General features: G+C 40.0%; 1 protein-coding gene across 2 annotated transcripts in view; it reads left to right on the forward strand.

The window, feature by feature from the left end:
* Positions 1 to 21,001, forward strand: part of smchd1 (structural maintenance of chromosomes flexible hinge domain containing 1) — a 185,485-nt gene that overhangs the window by 104,173 nt on the left and 60,311 nt on the right. For both annotated transcript variants that reach the window (XM_073043659.1, XM_073043666.1), the window contains 6 exons: positions 1,512 to 1,600; positions 1,711 to 1,829; positions 3,189 to 3,356; positions 6,423 to 6,548; positions 9,560 to 9,639; positions 15,868 to 16,025. In XM_073043659.1, coding sequence (XP_072899760.1) covers positions 1,512 to 1,600; positions 1,711 to 1,829; positions 3,189 to 3,356; positions 6,423 to 6,548; positions 9,560 to 9,639; positions 15,868 to 16,025 — 740 coding nt within the window. The remainder of the gene's footprint in view (positions 1 to 1,511; positions 1,601 to 1,710; positions 1,830 to 3,188; positions 3,357 to 6,422; positions 6,549 to 9,559; positions 9,640 to 15,867; positions 16,026 to 21,001) is intronic.

Raw genomic sequence — 21,001 nt, forward strand, 5'->3', positions numbered from 1 at the left:
CTCAAAACAAATGCTTAGATTATTCCATTTATTTTACCCAGAGTATTTACATTGTAGAAATTTAATAACAGTTTTAGAACCTATGTAAATTTTGTATATTCTGTCATGCTGTGTGGTTTTTCCCCCTCTTATTCTAATACAGTGGATTCCAGTTAATTGGGACACATCAGGACCAGTACATTTTGGCCCAATTAAGCAGCCTCCCCTTAATAGTTAAAAAGGTATATAAAAAAAGACAAACTATTTAACTGAGTAACAAATTATGCATTTAAATGGAATACTGAATTAGAACACTACCAATCCTGCTACAGTACAGTAAAAGTGTATTAGTTCTTATAGTTATTAACAGAAGGATTAATTCTGTGAATTCTGCAGTGTATGGGGTATCCTGGCAGGGGTAGCACCTCTAGTGAAGAGGTAGTTCTACAGTACTTCGTGGTGAGTGAAGGGCATGACAAGGCGCGGAAGTAGTCATGGTTATCCACTGCTACCAAGGAAGACACCAGTTTGTGATGACTACTCGTACTACTGGCTTTTCCACTTCAAAAACTCACAAGTTTCACTGTTGTTATTGGTTACAACACACACCAACACACTTCTGTGTTCTTTTGATTGACTGCAAGTGAACAATATTAGCGCAGACACCTAGTGGGGATAATAGACAGCCTGCATCTTCCAAATTGTTCTTTTTCATTGTATTATTTAGGATGGTTGTCATTGTGTCCAAGCTCTTTGTAGTCCTAACTTGTTCAAGTCGGTAAATCAAACACGTGTAACTGATGCATTTTAAAAATTGTTAATGGTGTGATGTCTAATGGCCACACAAGTTCATGTGACTAACGCTATTTAGAAGTTGTTCAGAACAGTTTCCTGTCCCAATTACTGGCATAGTGTCCCAAATAATGAAGGGAAACACAGCTATTTTCTCGATTAGTATTTGTTCTTTAAAAGTTGTCCCAAATAAGCAGTTGCCCTGATTAACTGATGGCCCAATTAATCAGAATCCACTATATACAAAAAGATACAATGTATGCCTTTTTACAAGTTTGCCAGATGCTTTATAGCCGGTCCTTACTTAATTTAAAAATATTTTATCCTTCATATAAGAGATGTATAATAAAGGAATATAGCTGAATTGTATATAAGACAAGGTTGGGAGTTCGGGGGGGTGGGGGGGGGGGTGTATAAGAGAAAGAAAAGTAAGTAAATGTATGAAGTAGAAGAATCCCAAGCATTGTAGTCATGTTTGAGGCCAGAAAGTAAATAACATATATAGAATCAACTGATTATTGTAGCATGAGAACATTTCCCTAGAAAACAGAGCTTTTGAGCTGTATTTATAAATTAAATTTTAAATTGAACTATGCTGGCTTAGGATGCTAGAAGCTGGAGTCTTGGAGATGTGTAGTTAAAACCATAAGACATAAGAGCAAATTAGGCCATTCTGCCCTTCGAGTCAGTTGAAGAAAATTCTAACTTTAATTTAATATGTTGCAAATCATTTTTTAAAGACCACAGCCAGATGAACCCAAGCTTTTGAAATGTTCTTTGAAAGGATTAAGCACTGTCCAGATGGGTGAAGAACTACAAGGAGAAATATGTAAGTTTTGTTTCATTGTAACATTGTATGCTTGATCATTCATGTAATTTTTTGAAATGTCAATATAAAGTTGAAGTTCATCTTGATGTAAAATAATTTTTTGATTTTAGATGCAATGCTTACTGATCGACACGGCAATCATATTCAGAATCTAACATCCTCTTGTATAAATTTATTGGGTGTGGCTGCTGACGGACTCGACAAGAATTCATTAAAAATCATTTGGCAGGTAAAGCATCCATATTTATATATTATTTTTGCACGTCTCTTTTTTTCTAGGTAATATTTGATTGAAAAAAATAAGCATGTGCTTTTGCAAAAAAAAATCCATAACATTGTTGTTATTTATAAGTTAGAAATTAGCCTTAAATGTGTTAGCAACTCTGCATTTACCACTCTCTCCGTGGTTGTGCATTCGAGGTAACTGCACGCTCTGGATGAATTCCTTACATTTTATCTTAAATCTAGGTCCTCTGCTTTTATTCACCTTCTGAGGAGAAAAAAGATGCCTGAAATCTACATTATACACGCCTCTCATACTCACATATACTTTAGTCATTGTCCCTTACAAGCTTCATTCCAGGGGAAGTAGGCCTGGCCTAGGCCTCCCTCATAACTAAAATGCTCTAGCCCAGAAGCATCTCGTTGAGTTTTCTCTGCACCCTTTGTTGCATTATCTCTCGTGTGGCGACCACGATACTCTAGATGAGGCCTGATCAGTGTTTCATAAGGTTGGAGCAGAATCTCCATTCTAAATAGGCAAGCATTGATATGTTATAAACAACAGGAGACCTTCCACAAATCCTCAGGGAATGCCATTAATCACAGGCACCTAGTCACAAAAACAACCCTATGGCATCGCCTTTTCTGTCCTAACTTCAATAGTTCACAGTCAAAAACACAGCTGCAAAGAGTGTTCGCACTGGGCAGAAGATGCCTACACCAGCTTGAAAATCCATTCTACCAGTCTCCCAAATGCTTATGTATATGGCTGTATGTATGTTGAGTGTACAGAAGTGTGCTGGGCTCTATGTCCAGCATTTGGATGGCATGATTTGATGTGCTCTATTCAGAATTAAACTTTTAAAATCCATCACAGTATAAATCCAAATTCTTAAGTATAACTTTGACAACGTAGAGATAAATACAAGAGGATATGGTTTTAGGGTGAAAGTGGAAAGATTTAGGGGGAACTTCTTCACTCAGAGAGTGGTGGGAGTGTGGAACAAGCTGCCATCTGACGTGGTAAATACAGGCTCACTCTTAAGTTTTAAGAATAACTTGGATAAGTACATGGATGGGAGAGGTCTGGAGGGTTATGGACTGGGTGCAGGTCAATGGGACTAGTGGAATAAAGTTTCAGCACAGACTAAAAAGGCTGAATGGCCTATTTTCTGTGCTGTAGTGTTCTATGGTTTGTTAATAAAATAATTGACAATACTAATTTTGGCTTTTTAACATTCAAATATCTTCAGTCGTAGCTTTCTTAATTAAGTGTCTTAAACTTTTCTATGTATACATGATGTATCTACGGTTATATGATAGCTTCTATATGATTCTGAGCTCATCATTCTTTTACTACTTTCAGGAAAATAACCAACATATGGTTGTTCGGGGAATAAAGTTTTTACCAGGACGCACTGGCCACAAAGAAATTTGTTTTGCTTGGCGTGAATTTGTAGACTATGTAAGAATTCATCTGACTGCAGGACCTCCAACCCAGATTTCTAACCTTGACCTGGGAAATACAGAAGAGGTAAAATTAGAGTAGTTAAATTGCCGTAAATATATGAATATTCATCCCTTTGCCTTTTCCACCTATCACCTCTCAGTTTCTTACTACATCCACCATCTCCCACCCACCTGCCTTCCCCCCACTCTTCTACCTTGTCCTCTTCCTCCGCCACCACCTTCTTATTCTGGTATCTTCCCCTTTCATTCCCTAAATGTCCTAGCCTGAAATCTCAACAGTTGATTCATTTCCACAGATGCTGCCCGACCTTTTGAGTTTCTCCAGCATTTTATGTGTGTTATGAAAGATTAAATAGCTCGGTAACCCAAAATAAAGCTGCACAAAAATGAAATTTATAGAGATTAACAAGATTGATCTCATGGACCAGTATCCTCAAATGGAATTGTGTTCACTGTCTCCTTACAGCCAGTTAGCTATTTTCTAGGCTCCAGTGCAAAGTTATCTAGAATTCTAGTGGTAGTATTACAGAGTACTTTTATTATCAAAGTATGTACACAGAATACAACTTTTAGCAGGGCATGTGCAGGAGACCTTGCCCTTGAAACTTTGCTGACAACTTTGCCTGTAAAATCCTTACACCCAGCTTCGTCAACTTTAAATGTTGAGTAATATTTACTGCTTTGTCTCCATCATTCTGATTTTTTTCAATTATATAACACATATAAGGCCATTCTATTCCCCAGTGGACACCCATTCACAATAATCCCATGTTCCAGCCCTTGGCTCAATGATTCAAGTGTTTGTCTAGCGTCTAGACACTTAAATGGTGTCAGCACCTCTGCAATCACCACTCTATCCAGTGATACGTTCTAGATTCAGCCCACTCTCTGAAAATGATCCTAAAATCTGCTAAACCTTTGAAATAGGGTAGGTGGAGAAAATACATTCCCATCTATACCCCTCAATCGCCTGATATACCCCTCCTCTTAACCTCCTCTACTCCAGGGACAACAGAGCTTTTTCATTCTCTCTCCTCAACTGAAACATTATGTCCCTGGCAACATCTTGGTACATCTCCTCTGTATCCTCACCGGTTCTATCACATCCTTCCGTTAGTATGGTAACCAGAATATCTGCGGTCTGACCAATGTTTCATAAAGTTGGACCACAACATGCCTGATCTTGGATTCACTGTCCTGACCAATGAAGTCCAGCATCCCATATGCCTTCTTAACCAGTGAGAACTGGCACCTTTAGACATGCATACTAAGGTCCCACTCTCCCTAGGAATCCACCATTTATTGTGTATGTCCTAGTCTCATTAGTACTCTCATTATCATTGCTTCACAAACTCCATTTGAGATTTCTCAGTCTTTTTCATTAATATTACTCTGTAGCCTAAGAATACCCTCTACTCTGTCTACATTTCCATCAGTCTTAGTTTCATCTGAAGACTAACTCATCTTGCCACCTACATCCAGCTCCAAATCATGAACAGCAAGGGTCCTGTTACAGATCCCTGTGCAACAGCACTAGTCACAGAATCCAATCATATTAAAGTGCATAACTAAAAAGCAATGTAAAATATAATTATGGGACATCAGCAACACAATAAATAATTGAGTAACTTTAAAGTATAATAATTTCAAACTTCATCTGGAGCAGGATGTCAGCAATAACAGGATGAAACCCACACTCTCACACTGTAGCAGAGACTGACAGATACAGAATGAGCCCCACACTCTCACACTGTAACAGAGACTGACAGATAATTAGAGTCAATACAGCACAAGTAAAGATCTTTCGGCCTAACCAGTTAGTCACTGTGCCCACCCAGCTAGTCCAATTCCTTGCATTCATCACATACCCCTCTAAGTCACAAAATGCTATGTATTTCTCCAAGTGCTTCTGATACTATTGTACCTGCCTCAACCACTGCTTCTGGGAACTCGGTCCATACATTCACCACCTGTTGTATGAAAAAGGTTACCCTCAGATCCCTTTTTAAATCTTTTCTCCCACAAATTAAATCTGTGCCCCCTAGTTTAGGACTTACCCACCCTGGACAAAGAGTTGCAATCCACCCTATCTCAGCCTGTCATGATTTTAAACATTTCCATAAAGTCGCCCTTCATTCTCCTATGTTCCAAGACTCAGCCTGGACAACCTCTCCCTTTTAATCTGGTCCTGGCAACATCCTCATAAATCTGTTCTTCACTCTTCCTAATCATTTATGTAAATAACTGATAACAAGTGTTCAAGCACTAAAGCCTTAGGCACACTAGTCACCAACCTTCATTCTGAGAAACAACTTTCAACCTCCACCCTCTGCTTCCAACCTCTGAGCCAATTCCAAATATTCCTAACTAACTCTCCCTGGATTCCAGAGCAGCTGACCATGCGGGATCTTGTTGAAAGCCTAGCTATGGCCCAAATAAACAAAATACACTTCCCTACTCTCATGAATCTTCTTTTTGGTTGTCTCTTCAAAAATAATGCCACAAGTTTGTGAAGCTTGACTTCCCATGCACAAAGCCATAGTGACTTGTCCTAATCACACTATTCAAATGCTGATAGGTCCTGTCCTTAATTCCTAATAGGAACTTCCTCACTGTTGTTGTCAGGCTGAGTAGCCTGTAGCTCCCTGGCCTGTATTTGCTACCCTTTTCAAATAACATTAGCCACATTGCAGTATTTAGGAACTATTCATCATCAGTGGCTAATGATGAAGCCGATGTCTCCACGCAGGGCTTCACAGTTTTGTTTCAAGCCTCCCACAAAGACCAAGAATACACTCTTGTCCGGCCCTGGGGTTTTATCCACTTTAATGCCCTGGAAGTTCTCCCAGCTTAGATTAATACTCAGGAATATTATCAGGAATAACTTCTACTGCTTGACTTATGAATGACAGTAGCTATAATGAACTAATAATGGATCGAGACTTTAGATATATTGAAGTCTTGTGTTCCAACTGAATGCATTAGTTTGTTTTTTGGAGGTGAACAAAAATAACTCAACCAATTTGACATCATCTTTTCAGTTTGTTTCTGTAGACATCTTGCTTGAATCTTAGTGATCAAGGCAATTGTTTCTTATCTTTTTGCCTGAGTTGTACTTTTTTATTTTTAGCCCATCACAGTGGTAAATGGTCAAAAACTTAATAAGCCTTTGATTGTGCAACTTTGTGATGCTTGGAAGAATCCATCTCCTGAACCAATGATTAAAGCTTTCCTGTTAAAGGATAGTGGAATAAAGGTAAGTAATTAGTTGATATAAAAATTTCTAGAATATATGCTTACCTGGTTACAGTGCACAAACAATAAAATGCAATTAAAACACATTCTGAATATACCTATATGAATTGAGACTGAGAATTATCATGTCGGTCAACATCTATGTAGCGAAAAATTAGGAACAATTTTAATAAAGTGTCTGGCATTGATAGGGTATGACAGGCACTGATAGAAGCAAAATGTATAGCAAACTTAATGTCATACAGGACATAACCTGCTTGAGAGAGACTCCATCCACAGTTTTTCACTCACTTCACCACCAACACAGGATAGTGGCAGTATTCACATTGACAGGAAGTACTTAGTCAACTCGAGGCTCTTTAGACAGCAACTTCTAGTTAAAGGCATAAAACTGGCAAAAGCCTGGAAATTGTCCTGTAGGCCACATACAATTCTGATTTGGAAAGGTATTTCCATTCCCTCACTATATATGAGGCAAAATCCTGGAATGCTATCAGAATCAGGTTTATTATCACTGGCACATGACATGAAATTTGTTAACTTAGCAGCAGCAGTTCAATGTAATAGATAATCTAGCAGAGAGAATAAAATAAAAATATAATAATAAACAAGTAAATCAATTACCTATATTGAATAGATTTTAAAAATGTGCAAAAGCAGAAATACTATTTTTTTTTAAAGTGAAGTAGTGTCCAGAGATTCAATGTCCATTTATGAATCGGATGGCACAGGGGAAGAAGCTGTTCCTGAATCGCTGAGTGTGTGCCTTCTGGCTTCTGTACCTCCTACCTGATGGTAACAGTGAGAAAAGAGCATGCCCTGGGTGCTGGAGGTCCTTAATAATAGACACTGCCTTTCTGTGAGACACCTCTCCCTAAAGATGTCCTGGGTACTTTGTAGGCTTGAACCAAGATGGAGCTGACTAGATTTACAACCTTCTGCAGCTTCTTTCGGTCCTGTGCAGTAGCCCCTCCATACAAAACAGTGATGCAGCCTGTTGGAATGCTCTCCACGGTACAACTGTAGAAGTTTTTGAGTGTATTTGTTGATGTGCCAAATCTCTTCAAACTCCTAATAAAGTATAGCTGCTATCTTGCCTTCTTTATAACTACATCGGTATGTTCGGACCAGGTTAGATCCTCAGAGACCTTGACACCCAGGAACTTGAAACTGCTCATTCTCTCCACTTCTGAACCCTCTATGAGGATTGGTATGTGTTCCTTCGTCTTGCCCTCACTGAAGTCCACAATCGGCTCTTTCGTCTTATGTTGAGTGCCAGGTTGTTGCTGTGGCACCACTCCACTAATCAGCATATCTCACTCCTGTACATCCTCTCGTCACTACCTGAGATTCTACCAACAGTAGTTGTATCGTTAGCAAATTTATAGATGGTATTTGAGCTATGCCTAGCCACATAGTCATGTGTATATAGAGAGTAGAGCAGTGGGCTAAGCACACACCCCTGAGGTGCACCAGTGTTGATCATCAGCGAGGAGGATATGTTATCACCAATCCACACAGATTGTGGTCTTTCGGTTAGGAAGTTGAGGATCCAGTTGCAGAGGGAGGTACAGAGGCCCAGGTTCTGCAACTTCTAATCAAGATTGTGGGAATGATGGTTTTAAATACTGAGCTAAAGTCGATGAATAGCATCCTGACGTAAGTGTTTGTGTTGTCCAGGTAGTCTAAAGCCGTGTGGAGAGCCATTGGGATTGTGTCTGCTGTTAACCTGCTGTGGCAATAGGCAAATTGCAATGGGTCCAGGTCCTTGCTGAGGCATGAGTTCAGTCTAGTAATGACCAACCTATCAAAGCATTTCATCATTGTCAATGTGAGTGCTACTGGGCAATAGTCATTAAAGTAACCCACATTATTCTTCTTAGGCACTGGTATAATTGTTGCCTTTTTGAAGCAAGTGGGAACTTCTGCCCATTGCAATGAGAGGTCGAAAATGTCCTTGAATACTCCCTCTAGTTGGTTGGCACAGGTTTTCAGAGCCTTACCAGGTACTCCATTGGAACTTTCCGCCTTGCGAGGGTTCACTCTCTTTAAAGACAGCCTAACATCAGCCTCCGAGACAGAGACCGCAGGTGTAGTTGTGTTCTCCCTTTCAAAGCATGCATAGAAAGCGTTGAGTTCATCTGGTAGTGAAGCATCACTACATAACAGTATTGTGGATATACACACTCCTCAAGGACTGAAGTATTTCAAGAAGGCAGCTTTTCGCCACCTTGAGCAATTGGGTCTTGGCGGTTAAATACTGGCTCAGCCTGTGAAGCCCACAAACCTGGTATGAAAAAAACTCTTTACATTGAGGTTTAAAATGTTTTGCACCAGATGAAGGAAAGAACAGAATTGGGGGAAAGTAATAGGTTTAGCGATCTTGGTTGAGAATACAATTACAGCTGTAATTGCATTCCCAAAAAGAAATGTGGCACTTCAATTCTTGAGCAAAGGAAGAAAGAAAATCTCACTTTTAGAAGGATGCCATAATTCTTCAAACAAAGCAGATGTTTTTAGGAGATGCAGGCTGCTTATGATTATTTACAATTGAATTTGATCTGCCCTTAGCCTTTATTTGAAAGTAAAACCCAACCCTACACTAGCAAAGGTTCAACTTCCAGCATATGAATATTTGTTAACCTTTCTAATACTTAGTCTTCTTGTAATATGGTGAACAAGGGCAATGTAGATATGTAAGAATTGCAGAGCTTGGATGCTTCTGAAAAGGCCAGCCTACTTTTATTCTTTGTCTTCTTAAATTACCCTTTGCCCAACTTACAAAACATTGTTTGCTATTTTTTGTGTCCCACAGTGTTTTTGGTGGTGATCAATTGTACAGATTTGTTTATATCCTATACTAACCTTATAAATCAACAATATACATTTTCTGTACTTTATACTGATCATGAGTAAGTTAAGAATTTTACTTGAATTTCTTCAGGCTTATGTTTTTGAGAGAGAAAATAAATAATAATCCTAAGTTTTGTATCATTATTTATTTTCTTTCAGCTGTCACCAGCACCACAACAGCAGAAAACTGATGAAGGTGGAAAGGCAAACTTTGGCTTATTTCAAATTTTTGCAGCAAGGTATGATTAAAGCAAAAAGAAAAGTATCATGTATTTTTCTTCTGAGCCTTTTAAAAACATGTTGATGAAACAGGTAAATGTATGATTTGTGTGTTTTCCTCAATTTGTACAGAACTGTTGTGTGCTTCCAATGTGTAACCTTAAGGTTCTCATTCTACCTCAAAAAAAAAGTCCTCCACTTTTAGTAGTCATGGTCTAGAGCATAGGTGTCAAACTCAAGGTCCGCGGGCCATATCCGGCCCGGCGTACAATTATATCCGGCCCGCGAGATCATTTTAGATAGATCTATTATTTTAATTATTAATGGCCCGGCGATATGAAGCCTATGATTGTAAGTTAATACCAATCATAAAAATAATGCTTGCTCAGCAGTCTTCTTCATAAGAAACGGAATTTGTGAAGTGAAACACTTTGTAGTTATAGCAGAGACTGAGACACATGAGAACAGGCTGAAAAAACGGAGGCAATGAAAGCTGCGTTCGCACGCGTCCGACTGATCTGGCCCGCATGAAGCTGTATTTTGCCCAATCCGGCCCGTGACCTAAAATGAGTTTGACACCCCTGGTCTAGAGGCTCCCAGGAGTGAATGAGAATGTTGCACTTCTCCAGACGTTTTTGAGCACATCATTTTAATCTTTTTCACTGTCCACTTGGACATGCAGGGAATTTACATCACTAAATTCTGTGGGGTGCCATAACAGCATAGTTGTTAGCACAATGTTGCTGTAGCTCAGGCTGTCATAGTTCAGTGGTACGATTTAATCTTCACAGATGTGTACAGTATACAACTGGAAATCCATGTTCTTCGTAGACATGCATGAAACAGGGAGAAAGAAACCGAAGAATGAATGAATGACAAAAAAAAATTATCCCCAAAGCTTTCCCTCCCCCCTGCACAAGCAGCTGCAAATCATCAACCATCCCACTTGTCCCCACCTCCCACCAAGCAATTGCAAGCCCCCAGAGACCATGATCTGTAAGCCATCAAAATTACTCTCCATCCCATCACTTCAACATCTCAGCAGACTTTCTCTCTCACTAACAAGGGGGAGAGAGGCATTGTTCCTGCCACAGCGAGAGGGGTGGCTAGTAGCTCACTATTTTATTGTTATTTTAAGTTTCCTCAACTCAAGAATCAGTGGACTCTCACGGTCGAGAGAGAGATCATGTGCTCTCTCACCTGCTGGAGTGCTGAGGCCTCCAACAGCTGTGTCCGCTGCCTTGATATTTCAGTGTTCCAGGATGCTTTGGTTTGCAACATCCACAAGGAACTGGGTCATCCACAGGGACAGGGCCCTGCATCCTGAAGGTGCACATCTTCCAAGCCGCTCCTGGAAGCGCAGGGTGCTCGGCAAATTCCAAAGAGTGAGAATCCATCATTCGTGAAGAATGCAGTTTGAGCACAGCTGTAGATCATGGACTCACACAAGATTCCAACCACCTTAAAAAGGGGGGAAAGACTCATGAGAACAGGAGATTTAAGCTGTTTCTGGATGAACTCGAAGAAGTTGCCCAGGTCGGCAAAAACCTCTGGCACCATTCAGTTGCTACCCATAAGCAAGTGAGTTTCCTCCAAGGAACTCTGGTTTCCTCCCACAGACCAAAGACATACCGATTAGTAAGTTAATTGGTCATTGTAAATTGGGGTTAAATAGGTGGGTCATTGGGCAGTGCAGCTTGTTGGATCAGAAGGACTTGTTCTACCCTATTTCTCTAAATAAATAGAAATATAAATAAATTATAAGAACTATCTATCAAGCATAAAAACAATATGGCCTGTTCAGAGTAGTTAGTACCCCACTGTTCATGATGTTGGCCTGGGAGGGGCCACTGACATTTGTTCACTTAGCTTTCCAATTCTTTTTCAATCTTGGAGACATGAGCTAAGTGTGCAGCATGGATCATTTTCATGAAGTTTTGTTGCACTTTTCAGACTTGTGTCCTCGGATAAGCAGGTGAAAATTGAGTAGTTAATCCATATGTGATCTCAGCAATGTCTTTCATATTTGTAATCTGAATATTTAACTTTTTACTTCAATTCTTAGTTAGCTTGTTCTGCCTCAATGCTGTTATATACTCAGTGACTATTAGGTACATCTGTGCTGTACACCTCATTCATGCAAATACCCAATCATGTGACATCAATCAGTGCATAAAGGCATACAGACATGGTCAAAAAGTTCAGTTGTTGTTCGGGCCAAACATCAGAATGGGGAAGAAATGTGATCTAAGTGACTAACCGTTGAATGACTGTTGGTGCCAGACAGGGTGGTTTCAGTATCTCAGAAACTGCTGATCTCCTGGGACTTTCACACACAACTGTCTCTAGAGCTCACAGAGAATGGTTACAAAAACAAAACAAAAAAATCCAATGAGTGGCACTTCTGTGACCATCTCATATTGATATGAGAGGTCTGAGGAGAATAGCCAGACTGGCACATGCTGACAAGAAGGCAACTGGAACTCAAACAACCACGCATTACAACAGTGGTGTTCAGAAGAGCATCTCTGAATGCACAACATATCGAACCTTGAAGTGGATGGGCTACAGCAGTAGAAGAGTACACTGGGTTTCACACCTGTGCCTAATAACGTGGCCAGAGAGTATATTACTTAGTGTCATGTGTCTACGCAGTCTGTTGTATTGGATGATTTTAATATCCATAAGCTTTCATCCACTGAGACCCCTTGTCTATTTTACTCAAAAATTCTTTAGTTTTGTACATTTAAGTTGTACAAATAAGTTTTTAATTGCTTTGCTTTTAATCCTTGATAGCTCTTAGCATTTTCTGTACAAGTGATGTTAAACTAACTGGCCTACTGTTTCCTGCTTTGTTTCCTTCCTCATTTGTATAAGGCTGAGGTACACTTTCAGCCAATCAGCAGGAACTATTCTAAATATAGGGTAAATTGAATATCAAATCTTGCACTACCCTTCCAGTAGCCTCAACTTTTAAAATATTAAGATGCAGACTTTCATGTTCAGAGATTTTGTAAGCTATTTTTCTCCAATGTAGTATTTACTAGTATTTGCTAATATTAATTACTTCTAATTTCAATATTATTACTTGACATTTGGTTTCCCCGTGATTTTTTTTCCCTGTGTTCCCAGCCATGAAGATGTAAACTGTGGTTTGATTACACAATTTTTTTTTATTCTGATTTATTTCTCTTCCCTGAAAACCAAAAACCACCCTGTTATGTCTTATTGGTTCACTCTCATCCGGTTTGTTCTATTTACAATTTGCTGAATCATAAGTTTTTTTCATCTTCTGATGCTAATCTTTTCAATTGCAAAAACCAATTTTTAATTTAATTATATGCTTATGTAACTTGGTAAAAACAGCTTTTTTTTAACCAGTCTTAACCTATTAATCTTTTCAAAGGGAAAAACTGCTGGCAAAGTCATAGTTGATTTTGGAATCAAACCTGCATTGTCTTGATGTAGAGTCTGGACCTGAAGTGTCAGTTATCGTTTTCCTCCACTGGTACTACTTGACCTGCTGAATTCCTCCAGTTTTTCTTTTTTCATCTGAGATTTCAGCATAGTCTCTTGTCCCTCATGCCCAACTGTAGCTTACGTTTATCTAATTTGGAAAAAAAACACTGGAGGAACTTGGTTCCTTTCACCTTCACAGATGTTGAATAACCCACCCCTTCCCATTGAGTTCCTGCTGTAATCTGCTCTCTATGTAGCTTGCCTGGTTTAGTTCAAACTTAAAGCTAGTTTTTGAGGCAATTAAATAACTCACATTATTATATTCTTTCCTGATCCAGTAATTTCATCACTTCACTGGAGGCTGTTTTACTGTATGGGAAATGTAAGAAGGATAAAATTGCAGTGTGCAAGAATTTACCCTCTCTTGGGAATTTTTTTACCTGAAATATTCACTGTTACCTTTTGCACCAATACTGCCTAACATGAAAAGTATCTCCAATGTTTTTTGCGTATTTTGTTAATTGTAAGAATTTTGTTCATCCCCATTGGAAAATATGAACCTAAAACGAAGGAACTTAATATTGCTGCTTTACTGTTAAACTTAAAGCTATTGTCTGAACTCAAAAACAATGTTTTTCAGCAGAAGTTGTTAACTGCAACTTTGGTGCCTGAGTGTAGTTCAGGTTTGGTTGAACAGTCATTAAGTGTGCTTTAGAAACATAGAAAAACTGCAGCACAATACAGGCCCTTCAGCCCACAAAGCTGTACCAAACATGTCCTTACCGTAGAAATTACCTAGGGTTACCCATAACCCTCTATTTTTCTGAGCTCCATGTACCTGTCCAGGAGTCTCTTAAAAGACTCTATCATATCTGCCTCCACCACTGTCACTGATACCCCATTCCATGAACTCACCACTCTCTGTGTTTAAAAAAAAAAACCCAGCTTACTCCTGACATCTCCTCTGTACCTACTTCCAAGCACCTTAAAACTGTGCCTTCTCGTGCTAACCATTTCAGCCCTGGGAAAAAGCCTCTGACTATCCACACAATCAAGGCCTCTCATCACCTTGTACACCTCTATCAGGACACCTCTCATCCTCTGACGCTCCAAGGAAAAAAGGCCGAGTTCTCTCAAGTGCAATAGATCTGCACCTGGTTTTCAAAGTCAAATTGAGCATGATAGTCATTAGTGCAAAACTGCATGGCGATGGGAAGTTATGTCTCAAATTTCGTAGCTTTTTTGAATAGGTGACCAAGATGCACGCAAGGCAGTGGACATTACCAGAGGCCGTGCTAAGGCCCGCGTGGATAGTGACAGGAATGACTTTTCTTACATGCGATTACCTGTGGTAGGCTGGACTAGGAAATTAGATCACATGGTGTTCAAGGTAAAGTAGCCAGTTGACCCAAAGGAAGGAGTCAGATGGTGGCCTGGGACCAATAGTGTCCTGCAGAGATTGGTGCAGAGCCCCTGTTTGTCCCCTACTGTATATTTGTGATATAGATTAGAGAAGACATGGCATGATTAGCATGTTTGTGGATGACTCCAAATTTGGTGGTGTGAACAGTGAAGAAGATTGTCTAAGGTTACAACAGGGTCTGGATCAACTGAGGAAAGGGAGCAAAGGGGCAATAGAGTGTAATCAACTTGGAGAAGTGCAACAGTCCAAAATGTTGACTGTACTTTTTTACATAGATGCTGCCTGACCTGCTGATTTCCTTCAGCATTTTGTGTGTGTTGCTAGGATTTTCAGCGTCTGAAGATTTTTTCTTGTTTGTGAAGTGCAATGTGTTACATTTTGGAAAGTTAAACCAGGACAGGTCATACATGGTGAATGGCAGAGCCATGTGGAATGTTGTAGAATAGAGTGACTGATGGGTACAGGGACAGAGGAACTCTTACCACTATAAGTGGTGACACTAGTAGACAGGATATTGAAGAAGGCATGTAGCATGCTTGCTTGTGTGGATCAGGGCATTGAATGCAGGAGTTGCGACAACTATACCAGGTGTTGGTAGATTTACAAGGATATTGCCTAGAATTGAGGGATTGAGTTTTAGGAGGGATTGATTAAACTGGGTGATACTCCCTAAAGTAAAGGAGATTGAGGGGTGACATTGTAGATGCTTATTAGATCATGAACAGCATGGATATGCTGCATGGTCAGTCATTTTTCCAAAGTATGAGAGTCTTAACGCTAGAGGGGATAGATTTAAGATGCAATGGTAAAGATTTAAAGGAGATCTGAGAGGCAAGTATTTACAAAGACAGGGAAGGTAGATTAAGTTGCCAAAAGAGGTGAAAGGGTTGGGTGTATTTTTATTTTCAACATTTAGAAGGCATTTGGGCAGGTTCATGGATAGGGAAAGTTTAGAAGGATATGGGTCAAGTGGGTTTAGCTCAGAAAGGCACATTGATTGTCATGGGTGAATTGGGTCATGCTGTGTTACTCTATGAACTGGATTGTTTGTGTTGAAAACTAAACTGGATGATTATGTTAGCAATGAAAGATCAATCAAGCTCACTTGATTAAAGCTAATCTTTACAAAAATGCAAATTTTCTCATGTTAAAATTAAATTGGTGTAAATAGATTAGTGTTGTAGATATCATTAAAAGAATGGTATATTAGCCTCAAGTTGCACATTGATGAAAGTTGTTTAATATTTAAAATCAATTTAGCTTTCTGGGAGTAAGATTGCTTTCATAGTGTATTCTATTAGTCTTACAGGCAATAATTACAAATGTTAAAAACATTTTATTGCATAGGTTATCTTTTGTATTTCAGGGGAGAGTATACATTACAAGTTAAAGCTATCATTAATAAAACTGCATTGGAAGGGCCAATAATCAAAGTGAATGTAATCCCAGACCCCAACAAACCTACTCGCTTGCATGTGGAATACGACAAAAGTGTACCTCTTGTTGCTGGTGGAATTTTTCCAGGTATGTATGATCTTATTTGTAAAACATGCAAATAGAAATTGGTTGATTGACTTTGCTTCTTTGGCCTGGGGCTATATGTTCAATACTTCTATAATTTGTGTACTGTACATTAGATCTATAATTTGCTGCATCCATCCTCTTTTATATGATCCAGTATCACTTGAAATAGGATTTGTTTTGCTATTTGCAGCATTCCTGGTCTGAGTCTGGTAGGGAAGTTTGCCTGATCCACCTAAAACTGCAATACCAAATCTGTATGCTAACCACCAAAAGCAGCAGTTATGTGGAGAGCTACTCAATACCACAATTAATACATGAGATAAAAGGGGCAAATGAAGTACAAAAGGAGGACAACTGGTTGGAAGAAAGATTAAAAGAGAAAAATGCAAGAGGAGGAATAAAGGGATTGATGTAAGGGAGAAGTGTTGGATTAAGGAAGGAGTTTGAGAATTGGGAAGAACAAGAACTGAGAATGGGGAGGAGGCTGTGGAAAAGAAAGATGCAAAGATGAATAGAATTGTGCACTACTTCTATGCTGAATAGTATGGATAGCATACTTCGAGCAAAAGCCAGCGCAGGCTTGACGTTTAGTCCTCAAAATTTCATGCATTGTTTTTGGAAGAAATGCTCATACACCAGGTATTTTACATTACACTTTCCATCGTATCCCATACACGACTCTGTGAATCCCACCCACATTCTTTAAAGTGGATGTGTGTATAAACCCTCTTATTGGTCCTTATCTTTTCCCTGCCATATCAACAGGCCAATTACCATGTTCAGATCCTACCTATATATGCATGATACAAGATTAGGATGCGAGGTCTGCAGCAGTGTTAATGATGAAGTGACAAGTGTTTCAAGGCATAAGAGTATAGATTGAACTCTGTTGATTCAAGATTTCCCCAGCCACCTACCTCTAGCATTCTATTAGGTTATGTCAAGGCCATTGAGAACAAAGTAGATGAACTAAGCGCGAAACTGATCTATCAAAGAGCTGAGGGACTGCTGCGTGCACTGCTTCACTGAAACATGGCTTACACCTGATTCATCTGATTGCTCATACCACTTAAGAGCTTTTCAATTCACAAGATGGTCTAAATGGTGTCATTAGGCAGAACAAGAAGTGGAGGGGATGAGTTGTGCCAGGGTTTACTAATAAGTTATAAAACAGGTGGGCAGCATTACCAACAATAGTGCTCCCCTTCTAATGAGCTTAAATCCATTCTATGAGTGTTTTGAACAGAAGGGATTGGAATGCCACCACACATTCTGACAGCCTCCAATGTACCTGAACACATTAAAGACATCAGATCGGTGTTCCAGTCAGAGAACTTGCAGAAAGCTTCTGGCCTGGATGGTGGCCCAGGTGTGTCCTTAGATCCACTGACAAGGGTGTTTGCAGATGTTTTTAACATGAAGTTTCCACCTGCTTTAAAATAACCACTGTCACCCCAGATACAAAGAAAAATAGGATCACGTGCTTTAATGCCTAGTGCCTGGTGGCTGTAACATTCATCATTGTGAAGTGCTTCAGGAGACTGATAATAACACATCAATTCCAGCCTCCCAGTGAATCTTGACCCACTGAAATTCACCTATCACAAAAACAGATCTGTGGCAGATCCACCTCCTTGCTCACTCATTTAGAGCATTTAGACAGTCTAGATGGCACATTAGACTATTGTTTGTTGACTACAGCTTTGTCTTCAGTACTATAATTCCAAGCAAATTAATTTCCAAACTCTTACCAGGAGAAATAGGGATCACGATTATACTCAACACTGGTTTTTCACAAGGCTGCACCTTCAGCTCCTTAATTTACTCTTTGCATGTTTTTGACTGCATGGCCAGATTCTGTGGTAACTCCATCTACAAGTTTACAGAAGATACCACTGTAATGGGCTGAATCTGAAATCACAATGAATTGGAGTACAAGAAAGAGGGCAAAAGCCTTGTGACGTGATGTTATTACACCAGCCTTTCCTTCAGCGTCATCAGAGTGAAAGCACTAGTCATTGAATTTAGGAAGCTATATGGTGCATATACTCCTGTTTACATCAACAGTACCGGGGTCAAGAAGGTTGAGAGCTTCTAAAGTTCAAAGCAAATATATGTTGCCATATACAACCCTGAGATTCATTTTCTTGTGGGCATACTTAATGAATCTCTAGAATACAACCATAACAAAATCAGTGAAAGGCTGTCCAACTGGAGTGTTAACCAAAGTGCAGAAGACAACAAGCTATGCCAATAGAAAATGAAGAATTAATAATATAAATAAGCAATAAATATTGAGAACATGAGATGAAGAGTAATTGAAAGTGAGTTCATTGACTGTGAGAACATGAGATGATGGGGCAAATGAAGTTGTGAAGTTATCCTCTTTGGTTCAAGAGCTCTGATGGTTGAGGGGTCATAACTGATGTTGAACCTGATGGTATGAGTCCTGAGGCTCCTGTACCATCTTCCTGATGGCAGCAGTGAGAAGAGGGCATGTCCTGGTTGGTGGAGGTCCCTGATAATGGATGCTGTTTATTCTGCAACAGCATTTAATGTAGATGTCAATGGTTGGGAGGGCTTTGCCTGTGAGCACGCCTACGTGAAATGCTGTAGTAGAAAAGCAGCCTCCTGAATCAAAGATTCTCACCACCCAGGCCATGCTCTTTTCTTGCTGCCATCAGATAGACAGTATAAGAGCCTTAGAACTCTTACCACCATCTTCAAGAACAGTTACTATCCCTCAAGGTGGAGGGATTCAAATTTCTGGGGCATTGGAACCAGTTCTGGGGGAGGTGGGACCGGTACAAACAGGATGGTCTGCACCTGGGCTGGACTGGAACCAATGTCCTAGGGGGAGCGTTTGCTACTGCTGTTCAGGAGGATTTAAACTAATGTGGCAGGGAGAGGGGAACAAGTGCAGAGAGACAGAGGGGTGTAAAATGAGGGTAGAAGCAAAAAGTAGTAAGGTGAAAAGTAAAAGTGGCAGGCAGGCAAATCCAGGGCAAAAATCAAAAAGGGCCACTTTGGGTGAACCAAATTGGTAAGGGTGCTGAGGAAGAGGATTTCTTGGAATGTATGCGGGATGGTTTTCTGAACCAACATGTCGGGGAACCAACTAGAGAGCAGGCCATTCTAGATTGGGTATTGAGCAATGAGGAAGGGTTAGTTAGCAATCTTGTCGTGCGAGGCCCCTTGGGTAAGGCTGACCATAATATGGTGGAATTCTTCATTAAGATGGAGAGTGACAGAGTTAATTCAGAAACAAAGGTTCTGAACTTAAGGGTAACTTTGAAGGTATGAGACGTGAATTAGCTAAGATAGACTGGGAAATGATACTTAAAGGATTGACAGTGGATATGCAATGGCAAGCATTCAAAGATCTAATAATCTAAGTGGCTAATGTAACCCCACTTTTTAAAAAAGGAGGGGGAGAAAAACTGGAGAATTATAGACCGGTTAGCCTGACATCGGTGGTGGGGAAAATGCTAGAGTCGGTTATCAAAGATGTGATAACAGCACATTTGGAAAGCGGTAAAATCATCGCACAAAGTCAGCATGGATTTGTGAAAGGAAAATCATGTCTGACAAATCTTATAGAATTTTTTGAAGATGTAACTAGTAGAGTGGATAGGGGAGAGCCAGTGGATGTGGTATATTTGGATTTTCAAAAGGCTTTTGACAAGGTCCCACACAGGAGATTAGTGTGCAAACTTAAAGCACACGGTATTGGGGGTATGGTATTGATGTGGATAGAGAATTGGTTGGCAGACAGGAAGCAAAGAGTGGGAGTAAACGGGACCTTTTCAGAATGGCTGGCAGCGACTAGTGGGGTACTGCAAGGCTCAGTGCTGGGACCCCAGTTATTTACAATATATATTAATGATTTAGCCGAGGGAATTAAATGCAGCATCTCCAAGTTTGCGGATGACACGAAGCTGGGCGGTGATGTTAGCTGTGAGGAGGATGCAGGGTGACTTGGATAGGTTAGGTGAGTGGGCAAATTCATGGCAGATGCAATTTAATGTGGATAATTGTGAGGTTATCCATTTTGGTTGCAAGAACAGGAAAACAGATTATTATCTGAATGGTGGCCGATTAGGAAAATGGGAAGTGCAATGAGACCTGGGTGTCATTGTACACCAGTCATTGAAGGTGGGCATGCAGGTACAACAGGTGGTGAAAAAGGCAAATGGTATGTTGGCATTCATAGCAAAAGGATTTGAGTACAAGAGCAGGGAGGTTCTACTGCAGTTGTACAAGGCCTTGGTGAGACCGCACCTAGAATATTGTGTGCAGTTTTGGTCCCCTAATCTGAGGAAAGACATTCTTGCCATAGAGGGAGTACAAAGAAGGTTCACCAGATTGATTCCTGGGATGGCAGGACTTTCATATGAAGAAAGACTGGATCGACTAGGCTTATACTCACTAGAATTTAGAAGATTGAGGGGGGATCTTATTGAAACGTATAAAATTCTAAAGGGTTTGGACAGGCTAGATGCAGGAAGGTTGTTTCCGATGTTGGGGAAGTCCAGAACGAGGGGTCACAGTTTAAGGATGAAGGGAAAACCTTTTAGGACCGAGATGAGGAAAAACTTCTTCACACAGAGAGTGGTGAATCTGTGGAATTCTCTGCCACAGGAAGCAGTTGAGGCTGGTTCATTGGCTATATTTAAGAGGAAGTTAGATATGGCCCTTGTGGCTAAAGGGATCAGGGGGTATGGAGAGAAAGCAGGTACAGGGTTCTGAGTTGGATGATCATACTGAATGGTGGTGCAGGCTCGAAGGGCCAAATGGCCTACTCCTGCACCTATTTTCTATGTTTCTATCTAATCATCAACCTCTTAAAAGGGGATAACTATAATCAACTGCCCATCTACTGAGATGTTCCCACAACCAATGAACTTACTTTAAGGCCTCGGTCTTTTTATTTCATGTTCTGGTTATTGCAATTTATTTATCTTTGCATTTGCACA

This window comes from Hemitrygon akajei, chromosome 1 (assembly GCF_048418815.1).
Source record: "Hemitrygon akajei chromosome 1, sHemAka1.3, whole genome shotgun sequence".
In the NCBI taxonomy this organism is placed as follows: Eukaryota; Metazoa; Chordata; class Chondrichthyes; order Myliobatiformes; family Dasyatidae; genus Hemitrygon; species Hemitrygon akajei.